Here is a 21,190-nt window from a genome sequence, read left to right on the forward strand (position 1 = left end):
GAAATTGTGAAGTAACAAGGACAGCTGCAAATTTGTTTGGCACGCTCCTTTCTGGAAGTGATGTAACATCAGGACAGCACAGCTAAACGGTCAGGTTACTGCTCCAATAAATTAATTTTAACTCTTTTGACTTGCAAACTTGGTAAGAAACAACAAAAGAAATGCTCCAGCACTGCAGAATCAGCAAATTTTCCAAATGTGGATTGGGGGAAAACCAGAGTAATGAATAATCATTGTCAGAGAGTTCCAAGGTGCTCGTGTGCCAGAGATCTGCTTCCCCGCCCGGCTCGGGGGCAAGCAGGGGCTGTCCAGGTTTGGTACCGACCGCTGTCCCGGGGCACTGGGCATCGCAGCCTGGGAGCCTCCCTCCGCCTGTGCTCAGGAGAAACCTTAAATCCTGGAGTTTTGTCTGCCCGTGGGTTAGTGTGATACAGGAACGAGGGATCCGTGTCGGGAAGAGAAGGTTAGGCATTTACAAATCCTTCTTCCAGCTTCTCAATCACAGGCAGTGAGATTAATCTCGTTTTTTAAAACCTGCGGTTGCACACGAGCATCATGTCCGTTCCCTTGGAGCGACCGGAGCTCCCGACAAAAGCATCATCACCCATTTGCTGTTTGACCTGGTTGCCATACACACACATGAGTAATTTCCCTCCTGCGTGTAAATAATTTCCGGCCGGACTCTCGGTCCCGCTCCGTCGGACGGGCAGGTGAGTGTCAGCTCTTCCCAGCTCCCGGTGCTGGGCATCCGATTATTCCCAGGAGAAAAGCTGTTGGAATGAATGGAGTTACACCAGAGTTTAATTGCACCTCTGAAACAAGTGATTTACTTGGGCAATTAAGCTGGGAAGGATCCAGCCCAGCCGCCTTTGCGTGGAAATCAAAGGCGAAAGTAACCCTCGTACCACAAATCCTTTTGTTCCGAGGATTTCCAGGAGCGGTGGAAGAGCCAGGGATGTCATGTTTGCGTCAGAAGGGTGGGTCGCCGGCAACAGGGTTTATAAACATTTTTACACACTGGAGATCTGCACCAAGATTCCTCCATCAAAGTGCGGGGTGGGACCCCGCTCTCCGTAGGTACTCCGGGCTGGAACCCCGCAGCATCTTAGCAGCTCTTTTATCTCGAAATTGCCCTCAGCTCCTGCAAATGACTAAAACTTTTTTAAGCAGCCTCTTTGCATAAGGACTCTTGGCCTCAGGGAACCCCAGCTGGTATAAATTGACTTCAAAGCGTTTACATCAGCAGCAGATACATCCTCCTGTCTTTATTCTCCCTGTAAAGCACCAGGAACACCTCTGATGCCCTACTCCAAAGGGGAATAGGAACAGGAATAACAACAGGACTATTGCTGGAGCTGGTGTGGGGCTGGAAAGGCCAAGAACTGTGTGTACCTCTGCGTGGCTCTCCCTATCCTTCTTCTAGGAAAGGAAGAGAGTTGTTTCTTCCATAGGGAGCCAGAAAGGTGGGATTTTCCACACTGAAGCAGCGGGAAGATTTCCCACACGTGGCTGGATGCCGCCCTGGACTCCACCCCGTACAGCACACGGTGGCCCCATCGTCCTTGGGCACCTTAATCTGGCAAATCCCTATCATAAATTAGGCCAATTTTTCTTCCTGTTACACCAAAAGGCAGGCAAGCCAGCCTTTCCTACGGAGCGTTTGGTCAGGATGGGGTGAAGGACCAGCCGCCGCGGGGCTGAGGGAGCTGCCATGCCCTCGGTGCCGACGCCACCCGATGTGCCCACAGAGGTCCTGGTGGTTGCATCCTTGTGGGGCCAGCGCTCAGCCCCACACTGCTGCAGAAGAAGGAAAAGAAAAGAGCAACTGCGGGTGCAGCGTGGGCAGCCAAGAAGGGAACCGTGAGTGAACTTTCCCAACGGTAATCAAGGAAATTACCGCATGCGCACGCGGCTGGAAAGCTGGAAAGGAACCCGTGATTCCCTCTACCAGAGGATATATGAAAAAGAGTCACTGCTGGTAATCAAAGAATGATTCAATTTCTGGGAGACTTAATTTGGTTCAGATGACTTCTGCAGTTGCTTCAGAGCGTGCAAAACAGGAAAACTCCACGCGATGCGGTGGCTTTTTCTCCTACAACCCTCCAGATGGTTTCAGACCTCTGTGACTTGCTGGGAAGGTCAGCTGTACTGCCATGTGCATTTGGTTACTGAAGATTTCAGTTGGAGCTTCGCCTTATTTACGTTATCCGCACTCATTCGTCAGTCGAATGTGTTAATTGCGTGGTCCTGTGGTTGGGCTTTGGGGTAGAGAGAAGGAAGCTCCAAGCCCGTTTCCTGATTTTGCTTCTTTTTAAGGGAAAACCCCCTGGAGTCAGGGTGGGCATCCCCTCCCGGGCACCTCCTCCTGCGCGCACACGTGTGCTCTCGTGTGCGCCTCAATTCCCATCCGTACAGCGGGGTTATCGGTGCTTATTTCCTCTGTCAAAGGCACCGAGATGGTTATTAATTATGAAAATAACAGCACACATCCCCATGTTAGTGACAGGCATTAGTGTAATTGCCAAGCGGAGGGCCGTGCCACGCCGTGCTCGGGCACGAGCTCTTTAAAGCAGCAACGCTTCTGTTTGCTTAATGGCAGAGCAGTTGGCATTTTCTCATCGCTGGCGTGCGAGCTGTTTGTTTTACCCTTGGCTGTCAAATCGATTTGCCGACGGGATCGTTACAGAGGTTTGCACATGACATCAGTCATTGATCCGTGCAGAGAGGCAGCGACGTGCCTTCTCCCTGCGGGCAAGTGGCAAAGCGGTTCAGAGGAAGCAGCGTCGCTCCGGAGCATCCTGGTAGCAAGGGAAGCTCAGGAAATGTCCCAAATGCCCACCATTGGGGGTACCAGTGAAGGGACACCCAATACCCACCAGTGAAGGCATTGCCATCGCCGAGCGCGCCGACGGCGTCCGTGCTGAGCTGTGTTGGTTTTAAAAGGGTACGGTGTTACCAGGTAAATCCTGCTTAGGTGCCAGCATCAGTCAGGTAGTAAATGGCAATAAACTTTGTGGGTATTCTCATGGCACTGTGGGTGTCTCGGCTGCGTTTGGCACCCATAGTTCTTTCGGCAGTGGCTGCGTCTAGAAAAGGGTGCTGATGAAAAGTCTGGAGAAGTGAGTGAGATGAAGGCCCTCGGAGGAGATGAAGAAGACAGATTTCTGGTTAAATATCAGATATGAGAATCCCAAGGTCTTTTATCCAGCCTCATCTCTGCTGCAGAGGGCTTGGGCGACCTTGTGGAGGCCATGTAGTTTCTTTGTGCCTCTGCAAAAAGGCAGCAGCCACCCTTTGTACTTTGTGAAGCCAGTTGTGAGGTAAAGGCATTTTTTCCAAATGTTTGTCCACCACTGGGGATTATTTGTCTGAAAGGGGCGATTGTATAGAAAATGCGACCGATTCGACGTTGCTCAGAAGTTGCTTGCGCCATCATCTGATTGTGGTGTTTTCCTTGTAAAGATAAAGGCCTCGATCCGGAGAAACGTTTCAGCACATGCTTCGCCGTAAGTGCGTGGGAGCGCTCACGTGTCGGTGGCTGGTGCTTGTGACCGGCAAAAATACGTCACTGTGAGGAATGACGGGGTCAGAGCTCTCCTCTCCTCCCACGGGCTCTCTCTTCCTTGGTGTTCGTTCTCGCTCTCGCTTGTTTTCCATCACTAAGGTTGCTCTTAGGAGTTTCAAAAAGGCTTTTGTGTCTCTTGGTTGGCATGAACTTTAGCGGAGACCCTGTGAGCAAAAGCCCTTGCTCATGACCCCGCTCCTGCGCAGCCAGCATCCTTTACATCCCGCTCCTGCCCGGATCCTGTGAGACGGTATTTAAACCCTTTGAGTAACCCACCGAGTGAAAGCTCGCCGTGGGACGTCCACGCTGGCAGGGCAAGGCAGGTCACGGCAAGAGAAGACAGCGGAGATGGTGGTGGCAGAGCCCCAGCAGAGAGCACCCCATCTTTGGTCTGCGCCGATAAGCCACGTGGCAAAAGGGAGGGGGCATCGCTTCCATCTCTGATAATCGTTCATTTAAGGGAGAGAAGAAGGTGGGTTCAAAACTTCATTTGCTCTAGGTGGTTCTCATACAGGAGTCCCGTTCGGATGGCGCTGAGCAGCGGCTGGAGCGGTGCCTGGCCAGCGAGGCGTGAGAAGCTGTGGCTGCCCCATCCCTGGAAGTGTTCAAGGCCAGGTTGGATGGGGCTTTGGGCAACCTGGTGTAGTGGAGGGTGTCCCTGCCCATGGCAGGGGGCTTGGAACTGGATGATCTTTGAGGTCCCTTCCAACCCAAACCATTCTGTGATTCTATGATTGTCGTGGTGCTCAGTGCTGGTCCGTCAGCTCTTGCGGGGGGCCTGGGGGTGCGATGCACATCCCAGGCTGCCCCCCACGCCCTGCGTGTCCCCTGAGGAAGCCTCATGACGTCATTCCAAGCGGGCTGACAGCGTTTAGTCCAGGCAGTCAGAGAAAGGAAATAATTTTAGACTGAAGATTGCACTTTTATTTTAGGAATCCTGGCCGCTGTCGTGCGGCACGTTACAGCCCGCCATCACCAAGGACGTCCTGAAGCAGCACGAGTGCTGCCCATCGGCGGTGCTGCCGCGCTGTGATCCCTGCTGCCCACACAGCACAACGTGCTTGGCTTTTGGTCTGATGCTAAGAGGACAGCTGCAGCTTCCTAGGGAAGTGATTAAGTGATTGCATTTCAGTTTAAGATAAAAATTACATGCTTGAATCTTGAAATTTAGATTGTGAATATATTCCTGAAAGATAGAATTTACTAAAATCTTCTGTTGTGATTGCAGCCTGACGTTACAGATTTAAGGTTATTATCAGTTTATACCTTTTACCTGAAAAATATTCCCAGTTTGCAAAGGTACGTTTTGCTGCATTGCTACATTTTGCCCTTTAGCATGTAGGGGGGAAAAAAGTCACCATGGCACTAGAAATGTGAAAAATTATGCTTTTAAAAACCCAGACATGAATACGCGCTTTGAAAGCCCTCAGTCTCTGTAATGAAGAGGATTAAAAAAATGGAGAAGAGGCTGCTGCCTACTTTTGGCTTGTTTAAATATGCACAGAGCTTCCTCCATTTTAATCTTCCTTAGAAAAAGATGGCTGTGTGACTGAAGCTGGCAGCCCCTCGGAAACCAGCGTCGCTTTTGTGTCGTACAGCTCAGCTGAGCAGGGCTGGTGTGGAGTGGGGACCCCCTTCAGCCAACGGAGCAACCAGGACGATTCATAATTCATAAGTGCTTCCAGCCATCCAGCTGAATACGTTTGGATCAGTTCTCGGTTCTCCGTGCAATCCCGGATTTCGTTATTCTCTCCGGCGAGCGCGTACACCCACGTTCAGCCCTCCCTGAGGATGCTGTGCCAAGCCTGGCTTTGTCTGGGCTTAGCAACGGCCGGGCTTCGGAGCATCTCTGCCTGGGAGGAACGCTGATTTTTTTTTTTTTATTGATCGGGGAAGGGGGGTGTCCGTGTGCCCGAGGAGCTCTCCTATCTGACCAACGATTTCTCCAGGAGGATTTGTGGACGGTGGCGTGGAGTTTTCCAAAATGCCTGAAGCAAACTATCTGTTATCTGTATCTTGGGGTTATATTAAGGTGGGTTTAAATCCTGCAGGATTATAAATGGTCGGGGGGTTCGTGCTGTGTTGCTTGGATAAAACCTCTGTAAGGAAAATATGCTTTAAAAATGGTTATTTCTGTGTACTCCGTGGCGAGAGATAAGTGTGTGTGGGTACTGTGCATGCGGCGTACATGTATGTACATTTTTTTTTTTTCCCCTTTGGGAATTCACTGTCACGGGATAAAATGATGCAGCAATGAAAATGTGTGATTAGAAAATTAGGAGGATCGTAGCATGTGTATCGGGGAGAGCAAATGCTTGAATCCTACATTTTACTGTAATGATCCAAGCAGATCTTCAGATTTATGGCATATTTCTCCTCTGTTGTGTTCTGAATATATGCAATTGTCTTTTACTTGCATAATTCAAAATGGAGCAAACTTATCCAGAACAAAAGAAGGTTATAGGATGTGGAATTTAAAACCAATACAAGAATTTGATCTTTCAGAGATGTTACCTGCAACGTTATCTTCTCGTTTGTTACTGCAAAAACTAATATGCTGCTTTGGAGGAAATTAATTTTGCAGTTTTAGTGTACTGAAAAGAAATATCTAGTCATGATGATGCTGAGCAGTATCTAAATGAATCCATATGTCTCTGACTCCGTTCCAAATATCTCCAGAATTTTGCTTTCAACATCTTTTTTTTTTGTGGACTTGCTTGTGATGAAGCTGTATTCGTTTGGAAAAGCAGTCGGAAAAAATACCATCTTTGTGTTTGTGCTCTTCCTCTCCCCCCCCCCAGTTCAAGAGGATGCTGAACCGGGAGCTGACACACCTCTCCGAGATGAGCCGCTCCGGCAACCAGGTGTCCGAGTACATTTCCAACACTTTCCTGGGTAAGGCATCGCAGCCCAAGATTTCGGGCGACCCGAACGATAACGATTACTGGCATCCTAATACCCACCAGTCAGCCCAGTTTTCCTTCGGGGCAGAGCATTATTTAAATGTTTTGATTTTTCACTTTCAAAATGGATGGAGGGGAGGAAAATAACCCGGTGTTTGATTAAGTCTATCCACAAAAGAATTCCCTCTGCATATCCCAAGGTTTTTCTGCTCGGATTGAGTTAAGCTATTGGTAGCTGCATTATGCAATATTTGATTTTTGTGTTGACCTTATGGAAAGGACAAAGTGACGGAAGCCCATCTGCATACTGTCATCTGTGCAACCACTGCCTCGTGCAGCTGCCTTACCCCCCGCACAGGGACAGGGTTCAGACAAGAAGGTTGAGCCCAGAGATTTTATATATTAAATATTTACTCATTTTGCACTGGAAGGCAGAATAAAGAGTAAAGAGAATATTTTGCACGTCATTAGTTTTGTTGGAGCTCGTAGGAATACTGGCATGGATTAATCCTCTGTGTTTACAAAATGCACTTGTTACAAAAAATATGATGTTCTGTGTTTTCAGAATTCAGCTTTAGAATTTGTGACTGTTTGCATGTAGAAGCTTAGCACAGAACCCTCATATACGTGTCTCTGAGGCCAACAGCTTCAAACGCTGAGGGTACGTGGGATGCTGGAGCTCATGACAGCCTCATGCCCTGCGGCTAAGATGGCCCAGAACGCGTTCACTCCATGACACACAATTATTTCCATTAAGGGATTTTAAAGTGATTTCAATAGCCAGTTGCAACTGGCACTACTGCGAGCATTTAGGGCACATCACATCATTAATAATCCATGTAAGTCCGTAGCTGCTTTGTGGGAACCCACTGGCCCTTTCTTGCTGCTCAGCTTAAGCATGACATCCAGAACATGAATTAGCACAGGGAAGAGGAGCAAGGCTGCCTCGCTGCCAGCCAGCTGGCCACTTCTTCAGCTGGAGAGCCCGGAGCGTACGCAGCGCCCCGGGAAGCGTGACCACCACGGTGTTTTCAGGGAGTTTGTTCTTCCTCAGCCCTTGCCAGTAAGCATATGTCTCTGGAGTGGGATGTGCTGCAGCAGAAATACCCAACGTGGCTCGATACTGTGGACCTGGTATAAAACTAATAAACCACACGCACACTCGAGTTAGTGGGGTCTGTATCTCAGCGGGGGCTAATTAGCTGAAGCTGGTGCTGGTGCTAATGGGGCTGTATTATTCCCCGTGCTCAGGCTGGGTCAGGTAACTGTGTTTCCCTTTGCACGTCTTGACAATGGTCTTGTTCATTCCTCTCCTGCTTCTTCTCACGTATCGTGCGATGGTGACGTCCTCGCCGCTGTGTGCGGTACGAGGGCCGCTCAGCCACGTAGGGCTGTGCCGGTGGCGAGTGGTGCGGGCTCTCCACATTGGGCCAGATTGCAGCTCGATTGCTCATGTTAAAAAGAAATGAGTAAAGCTTTTAAAAGGATCTTGAAGCCTTTTTAGGAAGTCATGCTGTTGCATTTTTATGAATTACTCTTTTCCCCCCTAAAATTTGGTTTAAAACCAAATGAGCACACAAAATAACTTCCTCCTCTACAACTGAGCAAGTCGAACAAACAAAACCAAGAAATATGTGGATAGGACATTCATTTATTTCCAGACAGTGTTGGTTTGTTAGATGGGGATAACTTACAGATATTAAAACCAAATGACATGACTTCATTCAGTCTCTTGACTGTATTATATTAAACAAGCTGAGGAAGGCACCAAGAAGCAAAGTCTTCTGCAGAGCAGCCAGTCCTGCAGCCACCACTCGGTCAGTGAGAGCAGGGACACCAGCTTCAGATCTGTACAGAGGACAAAGATGGAAAATGGTGGTTTAATCGTTGGCCACATCACGTAAACGGAGAAGATATAAGAAAAAAAATTTTCACTCTGAGGGCAGTGAGGCACTGGAACAGGTTGCCCAGAGAACCTGTGGATGCTCCATCCCTGGAAGTGTTCAAGGCCAGGTTGGATGGGGCTTTGGGCAACCTGGTGTAGTGGAGGGTGTCCCTGCCCATGGCAGGGGGGTTGGAACTGGATGATCTTTGAGGTCCCTTCCAACCCAAACCATTCTGTGATTCTATGATTCTAAGATCATGATGGCCTTTCAGCACATGCCCTTTCCTAGGAGGCAAGGGTTGTTGCTGCATGAGTTCACCAGTTAGAGATTTCTGTGCAAAAATGTCCATTATGCACTACCTTGGTGTAGTCATTGCTAAGGAGACTGTATAGAGGAAAGTCCTTCTGTTGTTCAGCAAAAACACACAAGGGAAACACCCATTGATGTCAGCTTGGCTGTTGCTGTGAATAATGGCTTCCTTCTTAATTGCAGTGCGCAGACACACTGGTCATTCTTATTTCAGAGATTTTTAATTAAGCCAAGGCAAAAGTAACTAATGCCTAGATGCCTAGTCCCTCCAGAGGCCCTCAGAGATGCAAAGGTACAAAGAGCTTGTAGTAGCCTTTTCTAAAAGTCCATTAAAAAATGGTTAGTGTGAAAGTAGTGAGCCACTCTGTCTCCATTTTGATGCAGAAAATACATCAGTGGTACAGGCAGTATGTAGCATATGCAGATAAATTTATTTGTTAAACACATCTCCACAGCCAAGTTCGTGCCCCACTAGGTGCCTACTTGTTGTTACTGACTCTGAGCATGACAATAGAAATATGGCCTGTGCACTGTATGTTGCTCTGTACGTATCTGTAAAGGGCAGACCGTTAATAAATCAGTGACACCAGTTTGTTACTGGGTTGATGTTTTAAGAGCAGGGGATGTGGAGATGGGTTTGGCCCTGATAAGTATCACTAGAGTTAATATGAAAATATATGCTTATGTGCTTCGTTGAAGAAAAATGTGTTGTTTGAATATATATTGTACTTTCGTGAAAATAGGTAATAAAAATTAATTGAGATCTAGCCATTAACAGAACCCGGTGGCCTTCAGGCATGGCGAGCTAGCTCCTGGACATGTGCCGTGTCCCCAAGCGATGCAGCTTGGAAGTGGCTACCAGGAAAGCAGCCTGGCACTTCATGTCCCAGCAGGGCTCGGCGGGACTGTTCAGACTTGCAGAGGGCAAACAGGGGTTATGTGACTCTTTTGCCTTGATTTTGATTCAGTTCGGTCCCAAAATTAGGGAAAGCTCCCAACAGAAATACATGGGTTTGAACTGGTGTGCAGAGCCACTTCATCAGCAAAGCTGAGAGTTGATTTTAGGGGGGGGGGGGGTGATGGGGGCTCACGCTGCGAACGGTGTTGACTCGTTTCACCTGTTATTTGTTACAGACAAGCAGAATGATGTGGAGATTCCTTCTCCCACCCAGAAAGACAGAGAGAAGAAGAAAAAACAGCAGCTCATGACGCAGATCAGCGGAGTGAAAAAATTAATGCATAGTTCAAGCTTGAATAACACCAGCATTTCACGGTTTGGTGTGAAAACCGAAAAGGAAGATCATCTGGCCAAGGTATGGCAGATTCTTGCGGTTCTGGGAGAATCGGTATTATATAGAAGCTGGGGATGGACTGGCTGGCTGGATTTGGCCCCCCCTCCCTCCTTGTAAAACTAGAATCGATATCCTTGAAGAGATGTGGCCATTACAAATGCTGTAATTAATGGTACCAGGCCCTAACAGCATATTCTATGTTCATAAATTCCTTGAAAAGATCCCTAAAATAATAATAAAAAAAAAGTGATGAAGGCTGAAGAGAGCAATTATCAAACACAGGAATGTGTAACAACGCTGTGTCCAGCGAACTGGCTATGGGGCCTTTGTCTCCATCAGGGCATTTCTTCTTGCTGCCTGGAAACACACAGCACAAATAATTCCCCTGCCACGCAGAGAAATGCCGTCTCCTTGTACAAGTGCTTTGGCATCAGCTCGGCACAGTTACTCTGTGTTCATGTGCAAGCTGGAGAGGGACTTTTTACAAGGGCATGTAGTGACAGGACACGGGGCAGTGGATTTAAACTGAAAGAGGGCAGATTTAGATTGGAGATAAGGAAGAAATTCTTCCCTCTGAGAGTGGTGAGGCACTGGCACAGGTTGCCCAGAGAAGCTGTGGCTGCCCCATCCCTGGAAGTGTTCAAGGCCAGGCTGGATGGGGCTTTGGGCAACCTGGTGTAGTGGAGGGTGTCCTTGCCCATGGCAGGGGGGTTGGAACTGGATGATCTTTGAGGTGCCTTCCAACCCAAACCATTCTGTGATTCTACGATTCTATGATTAAGTACACATGTTCATGCACGTAGATAATTATCGTAATGAAGATTGAATTTGCATCTTTTTAAGCTTTTGGGAAAACGCAAAAGACGTGGTGCGAGTGATAAACGCAGAATTGTCTTGAGAAATATTGTAACCATTCTCTTTTTGTCCTTTCAACAGGAACTGGAAGATCTGAATAAGTGGGGTCTCAACATATTTAATGTCGCACGGTATTCCCACAACAGGCCGCTCACCTGCATCATGTACGCTATATTCCAGGTTCGTGGCTTTCTGATCAAATTTCCTGTTCTTTTACAACCCTTTTTTGGTTTCCAACGGCTCTCTGCTTTGTTGCCTCCTACGGTATGACATATTTAATAAACGCACGTGTGCTTGGACCGTTCATTATACAGGAGCGAGATCTACTGAAAACATTCAAGATCTCATCAGACACTTTTGTAACGTACATGATGACGCTGGAAGACCACTACCACTCGGACGTCGCCTACCACAACAGCCTCCACGCTGCTGATGTTGCCCAGTCCACGCACGTTCTGCTCTCTACCCCCGCGCTGGACGTGAGTTTCCTGGTTTGAGCCCAGTGCTTTGTGCTGGGCAGCCCTCGTGTTTCAAGGTGGGAGGGTGGGCTGAAAGGCACCACGTTCCCTGTGTCAACAGAAAAGATAAACCTGAAGCTGAGTCAGTCGCCCGTGGCACTCAGACTTGCAAAAAGCTGCTCTTCTGAGGGCTCATTTTGAGAAACTTCAGCAGCAGCTTTGCCTGGAATCTCTGTTTCATCTTAAAGAGCACGGGCTGCTCCTAGACCTTTCTTCTGAGTAAATGTCTTGTCCTCAGAAAACTAATTTAAAAAGCACAATTTGTTTCTCTAAATCAGCCTCCCAAACTGTTGGGAGATAAAACATAAGGGCTTTTCTGACAAATTCCTTTTTTCCTTCCTAGGCTGTCTTCACTGATTTGGAAATCCTTGCTGCGATTTTTGCAGCTGCAATCCATGACGTGGATCACCCTGGGGTCTCCAATCAATTTCTTATTAATACAAGTGAGTTTTGTTTCAAATACCATAATAACTTCATCTGGAAACTAATGGGAATGCGTTTTCCATTACAGCGAGGTCACAAATTACGACTTTCAGACTGCTTTGCTTTCTGAAAATATTGTGCGGTAAACTAGTTAGAAGTTTTGAAATACATACAGTAATTAAAATGAAATTCCTGACAGAGGAAGCTATTGTAATGCAATTTGCAAAGTGCCCTTGAATCTTGTGAATATTACTGCTTGCTCACACATAATAATTCTTCCAGTCCTGAGTGCAAATTTTATCGTTAATGTAAGATAAATAGTGCTATTGCTATTGACAACGATAAAGCTAAATATTGCGGTTCATATTGTGTTCTGCAACAGGCTAAGCATGTATCTTGATTCCAAAATATGTGTATTGTTCTTTTTTTGGGAAGTGTGTTTGCAGGATTCATGCTTTCTGTTGTCAGCAATGCTGAAGCCCATAACTAGAGTCTACCAAGGACCATTCTGTTCATTAGAACGGAGCAAAGGGCTGTTTGTATCACACACATATGTGCTCGGATTAGGAAACCACACACTCTTGGCACACACGAGGCAAAAAAAAAGAAAATGTTTCCTGATTTATTGCATGCAGATAGACATTTCAGTGCCCAGGACAAGCGTTCGCTGTTTGAAATCACACATTTGACGTACTGGAGTCACGTGTTTGTGTTGCTTTGCTAGATTCCGAGCTAGCCCTCATGTACAACGACGAATCCGTCTTGGAGAACCACCATCTCGCTGTGGGTTTCAAACTGCTTCAAGAGGAGCACTGTGACATCTTCCAGAACCTGACCAAGAAGCAGCGTCAGACGCTCAGGAAGATGGTGATTGACATGGTATGAGCTATGCACGCCCTGCTCCTTTCGTTAAACAAACAAAAAAATGGCTTTTTTGTGTGGTTGCCCGTACTAAGGTCCTGTTTTCAATTCTGTAAAGGTATTGGCGACAGATATGTCCAAGCATATGAGTCTGTTAGCTGATCTGAAGACCATGGTGGAAACAAAGAAAGTGACCAGTTCAGGAGTCCTCCTTCTGGACAACTACACAGACAGAATACAGGTAGGACAGCTGAGTTTTCTGGATTTTGTGCATTTTGTTGATTGAAGAAACCGTGCTCCTGTTCTCACGGTGGCTTTTAAATGGACCCTGTATAGAAAATACTGACCTAAATTTTCAGCAATCGTTTTCTTCTGTTCTGCACCACAAAGAGATACAAGGTGGTCCCATATGTTTTAGGGAAAGGGGACTTAAAGCATGGAACTGCAAACATGCACATTCTTCTGAAGTTAATCTAGAAGGCTGAGTTTTGGAGGGCTCCTGAATTTCCTTGCTGATTCTCCGGTCGAAAAAGTATAGCAGGATTGCTATAGCATTGCGAGATGGCAAGAATTTAATTTGTAACTCCATGCCTAAAGCAACTCTCACACCGAGGTGAAATTAGTGATGTACAATCTGTTCCCTATATAATCTAATCCTTGTTTTACAGAAAGGGCAAAGCAGTACTGGAACAGGGTTGCGTAGTTAGTAGGACAAGACACATCCTGATGTTCTTTCCACTTTGATGGCCAACTTCTTAAGAACAGACTCATGGGAAAACTCTCCTTACATTTTTATTTAAGACTGCTGATGTTAAAACAGGTCACTCCGTTGGTGTCTGAATCCTTGCAGCCACAGTTAGTCAGGCACATTTTTTTTGTGTGCGTGGAAGGGATGTTACTCATTTCAGAAAGTGGGAGCTTGTAACCATCTGAGAGCATGGAAATAAATTGTGAATGGTGGGAAGCACCTGCATTCAAAAACAAACCTGTATGATGTAATGAACGTTGCCACAACTGCACCCCGTGTAAGTATCGAGGGGTCTGGCAAACATATAGGATGTTTTGCTTTCGAAGCGGACCGTAGCAGCTGGTCTCGTATACGGAGACGTTCCGACGTTCGTTTTTTTTAGAGGCTGTTGCATAATCGAAGAGTCTTGTGGTTAAATGTTCTGAATTAAGCAAGCAGATACAGCTTGAAACTCTTTTTTTTTCCATTTGATTTTACGAGTTTTCTGATTAATGTAATTGCAGGTTCTCCGAAATATGGTACATTGTGCGGACTTGAGTAATCCCACAAAGTCTCTGGAGCTGTACCGGCAGTGGACGGACAGGATCATGGAGGAGTTCTTCCAGCAGGGAGACAAAGAGCGAGAAAGAGGAATGGAAATCAGTCCGATGTGCGACAAACACACCGCGTCAGTGGAAAAATCACAGGTAACTGGCCGCGAGCTGCACTGTTGTGCTGCCTAAGTTTGCATTTTTTGAAGCAGAGACAAAATTCATCTGCTTTCCCTAGGGCAGTTAGGCAAAGAGCTAGCTGTTCAGAGGGTTGGTTCTGATTGACCCTGACATCCAGCGGTGCCTGGAGCTCATATAGGCTGGCGAGGCTGTTCAGACTCCTTTATGTGCCCCTCAGTGTCTCCTGGTTTCCAAACCCATGTTCATCTTGCCCTGTTTGTGTCCCAGTTTCCAGAGCGAGTTGGTTTCCTTTTGCTCCCCGGGCTTGAAAAGTGCAGTTCTGATCTCTTCTTCTGCCAGGTCTCTTCTGCCTTCACGTCCTCCAGCCTCCTTAATTAGCACCTCCTAAACCTACCGATGTCGTACCCCGTGTTAGACATTTCTAGCAGTGCCAGCCCCGTTGAACTGCAGGGTTAGGAGCTTCTCCCAGCTGAGATTCGCTTCAGGACACTGGCAAAGTCTGGATGTGAGTCGTTACTCAGCCTCGTGCAGAACAGTTCTGCAGTGCACCATCTGCCCGGTTGAGTTAGAGGTCTGATGGAGCTGCTGTGGGCCAGGTGATGTCAAAGAAATATTTATTTATGTGGATACAAACCTTAAAAGGAGCTGGATATGTCTTTTTTTTTTTTTTTTTCTTTTTGAGATTAACTGGCTCATCCCTAGTTCTGATTCATAAACTGTTTCAAGGTCAGATTTTGTTCTGACCTGCGTAGCACAGGCCATAAAATTTCACCCGGTTGGTCCGTAATGAGGCCAGTAATTTATGTTTGCCTAAACATATTCCAATCTTTATATAATGATGTCTTGGTTGTTGTTTTTAAATGACTTGAGCAAGTCATCATTGAGGTTTTTCAGCTTGAATAAGTAACAAAATTGATGATAATTATTTCCAAATGTCCTCTTGGGCTAAGCCAAGTGGTTTCAAAATTATTCACTCAACCGCATGGTGATTTTGTTGGAAAAATCTGTCTTATTTGTTAACCTAACAAGAAATGAATCCTTCGGCCAGGCTTGGCCAGAAAATGCCCATGTGCTCCGCATGTGAGCTCCAACTTATTTCTTGTTTCCCATACGCACTTCACAGAGGTTTCAAAATGGCATTTTTGCTGTGCAAAAAGAAGAGGAATTGCACAAAATGGCCACTGTTGAAATCCCAGCTAGTGGCAGAGAAGGGGAGGTGGCATGTCCGTTCTGGAGTGGAACAAGGGATTGATTGGAAAATAGTGTGCGAGTATTTCAAAGCTCTAGATGTTACCTCTTTACATCAAAGTATTTTAAGATCAGTCCTCAGCCATCTGGGCAGCTATTCCATGATTTGGGATGTTTGTTTAGAGAAAAGAAACAATGACCTGGGTAAGGAAGTGACCCATCTCTGGCCGTTGGTGCCGTAGAGCCCTGGAGCGTTTTGGGTGGCGGCGAAGCCATCGGCTAACCAGAGGGGCTTTTTTTTTTTTTTTTTTTTTTTCACTTTAAAAGTGCTCTGGAACATGTGCTGCAGGAAATTTTCATCACCTTTTTGTTTAAGCTGCCCGCAACAGTATGTTACAATTGAATGTTAATGGTTCTATTGACATCCTGTTGTGTCTGAAGGAGGCATGTGTGATTTCCAAAGCAAACATCTGCACGTTGAGCCTGGCCCCTCTGAGAGCCATTTTCCTGCTGCACAGAAACGTTGTCCAGCGGAGCGAGGAGAGGAGTGACACATTCTGCCAAGACGGAAGAATTTCAATCCTCTTTATGGCCATTCAGTTTTCTCCATCCTGGACGTACGTCCTCTTAGTCAGACAATTGAAAATGATTTAGCTCAGAGCTTACGCGCCAGCCGGCGGAAGGACTGACGGACTCGGCCGCAGCCCTCACTGTTTCCACCGCTGGCACGTCACTCCATGGGAGTCTGTCCGCCTTCGCGCGGGAGGGGTACTTCTTGGGATGAGCTGACCTGCTTTCTGCACTCTTTCCAAAACAAACTGGAAGGAGAGGAGAGCTCTACCGGGGCCAGCTCCTCCGGTGGCTGCTTTGGCAGAGCAGAGGAGAAACGCTGAAACATTAAGGACATGGACCAGTTGGAGAGGGTCCAGAGGAGGGCCACGAAGATGATAAGAGGGCTGGAGCACCTTTCCTATGAGGATAGGCTGAAAGAGTTGGGGCTGTTCAGCCTGGAGAAGAGGAGGCTCCGGGGTGACCTTATAGTGGTCTTCCAGTACCTCAAGGGGGCCTACAGGAAAGATGGGGAGAGGCTGTTCAGGAGGGCCTGTTGTGATAGGACAAGGGGTAATGGCTTTAAAATAGAGGGAGGTAGATTCAGGTTGGATATTAGGAAAAATTTTTTACCATGAGAGTTGTAGAACACTGGAACAGGTTGCCCAAAGAGGTGGTGGATGCTCCATCCCTGGAGACGTTCAAGGCCAGGTTGGACGAGGCCCTGAGCAACCTGATCTAGTTGGAGATGTCCCTGTTCCTTGCAGGGGGGTTGGACTAGATGACCTTTGAAGGTCCCTTCCAGCCCTAACCATTCTATGATTCTATGATTCTATGATTTAAGGATGCGGCACCACGAAACAGTTCAGAACGGGTACAAACCACACACTGTAGTAAAATACACCCAAAGGTCAAACTTCAGGCTGTTCAAGCCGTGGCATTGGGCGCCAGGGCGGGTGCTTGCCCTGGGGTACTGATGTTTTCACGGCTGCCAGCCGTATCCATACCCTGGGGTAAGGCTGGGCTGCCAGGAATAACTGCCCCAGCCTTGCTGGCAGTCAGCAGGGCATCCTGTCTGAGACGGCGAGCTTACGGCGAGCTTTCTCAGTGCTTAGGGTAGAGGCAACGGTCCTCTAAAACGCCTCTGTGCACTAACAGCTGGTAAGAGGCATCCCTCGGAGGGATGTTCTGTCTTCAGAGCGATGGCTTTGCCTGGAGTTGTGCAGGGAGGGGTTGATCCGCTATGTCAGGAAAGGACATCTACAGGGATACTGAAAGTCATGCGTGCAGCCAGGGATGGGACTGGCAGCTCCGTTGCCAAGTTTCCAGCTGGCTCCTGCTTTTAGTTAAACTCTAATCCAAGGTTTGGTTTTGGCCTGGTGAGGCTGCGTCCAAATATTGTGTCCAGTTCTGGGCCCCTCAGTTCAAGAAGGACAAGGAACTGCTGGAGAGAGTCCAGCGCAGGGCCACAAAGATGCTGAAGGGAGTGGAGCATCTCCCTAATGAGGAAAGGCTGAGGGAGCTGGGTCTCTTCAGCTTGGAGAAGAGGACACTGAGGGGGGACCTCATTGATGTTTATAAATATGGAAAGGGTGACTGCCATGAGGATGGAGCCAGGCTCTTCTCAGTGGCATCCAACGATAGGACAAGGGGAAATGGATCTAAGCTGGAACATAGGAGGTTCCGCTTAAACATGAGGAAGAACTTCTTCCCAGTAGGGGTACCAGAACACTGGAACAGGCTGCCCTGAGAGGTTGTGGAGTCTCCTTCTCTGGAGATGTTCCAAACCCGCCTGGACGTGTTCTTGTGTGATCTGATCTAGGTGGTCCTGCTCTGGCAGGGGGATTGGCCTAGATGATCCTTTGAGGTCCCTTCCAACCCCTGACATTCTGTGATTCTGTGACGTCAACCTAGTCCAACGTTGTAGGTACAGCTTTGGGTATCAGAGGGTTACGTCTGCAATGAGACCGTGCTGGTCTGGGGGCTTGTTCTGAGGTGGGTGTTTTGCTTGTAAAAGTCGTGTATTAACAGCATTTGAGCTCTTTAGACACCATCTGCTCCTGGCCATCCCCTTCCTCTAAGCATGTATGTTCCTGTGTTTCTCAGGTGGGATTCATTGACTACATCGTCCATCCGCTCTGGGAGACGTGGGCCGACCTGGTGCAGCCCGATGCCCAAGACATCCTGGACACGCTGGAGGACAACAGGAACTGGTACCAGAGCATGATACCTCAGAGCCCATCTCCTCCGCTGGAGGAGCGGGGCAGGGACTGCCAGAGCCTGATGGAGAAATTCCAGTTTGAACTGACGCTGGAGGAGGAGGATTCGGACGGACCGGAGAAGGACGGCGAGAGCGCGGGCTACTTCAGCAATACAAAGACACTCTGCGTGGCCGAGCCGGGGGAGGAGGATCCACAGAAGGAAGCCAACATAGAAATTGTGACAGAGGATACGTCTCCCGTCGACACATAATGTCCTGTATCCGTGTGAGTGGATTTTCAACACTTAACGAGCGCGCGGGCGGTCTCACGGACTCGCCGGCCGCCCGGGTCTGAGGCCCGTGTCCGACACGGGCTGAAAGATCCTCCCAGCTACTTGAGATTGGAGTCAGGGTTAAAGATGGTGGAGTGAATGATTGATTGCTCAGGAAATTAACAGGTGATTTGCGTTGTGGTTTAAGCCTTGTCAGCTCGGAGCATCGTGATGTCCTGGAGCTGGCTTGGGTGGTGACTGAGGAGTAAATGACACACAACTGAGAGATTTTATACTGTTAGTTTTGGAATTTATACCAGTTAGACTGATAGAAACTACTGATCAATAACTCTCCATATAAAACCTGTCCACCTGACCACCTGTCTGCAGACCTGTGTGCCTTCTTTGTAAACACTTTCATGTCTTTTCAAGAGTCTCTTAATTAAATACACGGGAGTTTAGCATCACAAGCGACGCAGAGTGTTACAAAATCGACGGATATTTTTTTGATTCTTCCTGTTACAAGCAGCAGTCTTCCTTTTCTCATGGGCAATACCTGTCACTTTTATCGCAGTTAATCACTTCTACAGACTAAACGGAAGGGAAACCCTCTGTTCTGCATTACTGCACCTTGAATAGTCTTCTCCACACCCCTGGCCACCCGTTTGAAGTCACCTCCTGCCATCGTGCGCCGTCTCTGTTCGCTCGCTAGGAATGACAGTATTTTGGCCTCGACGGGGTTTTATTTATGCCGTGGGCAGGGCAGAGGGTGGGTTGTTTCCCTGGCACAGCGCAGTGCCCGGATCAGTAAGGCGGCGTGTGATGCCCGCTCGCCCTCGGGCAGCCCCGTGCCTCAGCGGAAGCTGCGCCCTGGGATATTTGTGTTTCTCCTGCCTCTCGTTGACGTTTCCTAGGTTTAGGTCCGCCGTCCTCCTCCTGCACTGCCTTGAGCTCTAACACCTCCATTACTGTTTATAACAGTGTATTTATTACGTAATGTATATACTGTAATGTTTTGTAAGTTATTAATTTATATGAATTAACGTCGCCTGTCGGCGGCGATGTTAATTGTGTAGAAAACTCGGAATAAGAGTTGCCTTTTTTTCTTGTAACCTTTTGTATTGCATAAAATACAAGAACCTGAACATAGCTGAAGAGACAGACGCAACCCAGGGAGGGCATTCGGGGGGCGGGGGGGCGCAGCTGCCCGTGGCAGGGGTTCGTCTTCATGGCAAACCAGGGGGCAACCCGACCCCAGGGCAGCGGGCGAGCGGTGGGAAGTGCTGAAAACCTGGAGGGGAGGGATGGGGGGGGGGAGGTGGAACAAAAAAAAAAAAAAACAAAAAGAAACCCCCTCGAACGGGCTGGCTTTGAAATGTCACGTTCCAATTTCCGAACAACCCAATGTGAATTTCTATGACAAAAATGTGAACTGATGTAATAATCGTGCTGTGAAAACTTCTTCTGACAAAGCTTGTCCGGCATCGTGAGCGGTGTCAATCTCAGTTTGTAAAAATATGTTTCAAGCTTCTGGTCCAACTTGTGACTAACTAGTTAATGAAAATAGCACAGTCGTGCATGATCAATGGGTTTGTATGTCTGTTGAACACTGCATTGTTCCAGGTGGTTATTTTATTGTTTCCAAAAGTTTCACACAATGTATGTTATAGTATTATATATTGTGTTCAGATGCATTCTTAAGAGATTTTTATATGAAGTGAATAAATGAAAGCATGACGCCGCCTGCGGCTCTTCGTGCGGCTTTTTTGGACGGGTCGGCGCGGGCACCGTCTCGTGCCAAGGTGGCTGTGCCCAGCTGGGACCCGGCTGGCACCGGGGCGCAGTAAAACCTGACCCTCCCGTGGCTGAAACCCAGCGGGCACGTGGAGCCCGTGTCTTTCGAAGGGGAAGAGATGGGTTTCTGCAGCCGGAGGGCACGGCCGCCCTCTCCACCGTGCCATGCCAGCTGCGAGACCTTCGCCTTCACCTTCCTGAGCGGCAGCCGGCGGCGGAGCGGGGCCGGTGGCGGTGGCAGCGGCGACAGGAAGGCGGTGCAGACAGGAAGGCGATGGCCGTGGCCGGCAGCGCAGCCTTCGCCCGGCGCGGGGCGGCACCGGGGCCAGCTCGCGGGCTGCTTTCATGTCCCGGCCTGACCCAAAACAACTGAATTTCCAGTAAAAAAACATCCTGCCGGCAGGTGATGGAGGGGGCAGCAGGGACCCTGTGCCACCAGGGATTCTCCCTGGGCCACCCTGGGCATGGGTGATGCCGGGGCAGCTGACGGTGCCCAGAGGAGACCCTGCTATGGCACCGTGTGGGTCTCCGGGCTCTCCCCAGACCCCCATCCCGTGCCAGCCTTCCCACAGCATTTCACGGGAACAGCAATTCCCAACCCACCTTCCTGCAAACACCTCCAGTCCAGGAGGAACGGGGGCTTGAAGCTTGGCTGACCCTGGGCTTGGCAGCGGGGATGCCAACCAGCATGGATGTGGGCACAGCCCGGTGTCAACCAGCCACAACGCCTCCCAGGGTGTTCTGCACAGCACCTCACCAGGGTTTTAACCATGGCTGAAAACTTCTTGGCGATGCCACAACCAATTTCTCTTTTCCAGGGAAACCACCTCTGTGCATTGTTTACAGGCACCTTTGCTGTGGCGGCTGCATCTGGCCGTGCCCGGCGCTGTGCCCAGCGCTGTGCCCGTGGCTCCCGGGGACGTGTGGAGATAGGAAATGGATTACCGGGCTGGAAAAACATTCACGGTTCTGGGTGAAGACAGTGGCCAAGTAGGACAGACAGCAAAGAGCTGAAGTTGCAGGTGAACCACCAACCCCGCAGCCGCCGGGCGTGTTGGGGGGAGGTGGTGTGCCCGGGTGCAGGGCCGACACGGGCACAGGGTGCTCTGCCCTGGCCCCCTCTCCACCGCCCTCTCTCCCCCCCCCCCCCCCGCCA

At 48.6% G+C, this 21,190-nt stretch overlaps 1 protein-coding gene across 3 annotated transcripts in view; it reads left to right on the plus strand.

Moving 5' to 3' along the window:
* Positions 1-19,154, plus strand: part of PDE4B (phosphodiesterase 4B) — a 200,538-nt gene extending 181,384 nt beyond the window's left edge. For 2 of the 3 annotated variants that reach the window (XM_086617761.1, XM_086617762.1), the window contains 9 exons: positions 6,367-6,460; positions 9,798-9,976; positions 10,892-10,990; positions 11,125-11,289; positions 11,672-11,771; positions 12,476-12,630; positions 12,731-12,853; positions 13,864-14,046; positions 17,875-19,154. In XM_086617761.1, the coding sequence (XP_086473887.1) occupies positions 6,367-6,460; positions 9,798-9,976; positions 10,892-10,990; positions 11,125-11,289; positions 11,672-11,771; positions 12,476-12,630; positions 12,731-12,853; positions 13,864-14,046; positions 17,875-18,240 (1,464 nt within the window). In that variant the 3' untranslated portion in view covers positions 18,241-19,154. Of the gene's footprint in view, positions 1-5,549; positions 5,598-6,366; positions 6,461-9,797; positions 9,977-10,891; positions 10,991-11,124; positions 11,290-11,671; positions 11,772-12,475; positions 12,631-12,730; positions 12,854-13,863; positions 14,047-17,874 lie in introns of those variants that run through there. The other variant, XM_086617763.1, reaches the window with a different exon arrangement.
* The last annotated feature ends 2,036 nt before the right edge of the window (positions 19,155-21,190 follow it).

This window comes from Tauraco erythrolophus, chromosome 10 (assembly GCF_009769465.1).
Source record: "Tauraco erythrolophus isolate bTauEry1 chromosome 10, bTauEry1.pri, whole genome shotgun sequence".
NCBI lineage: Eukaryota > Metazoa > Chordata > Aves > Musophagiformes > Musophagidae > Tauraco > Tauraco erythrolophus.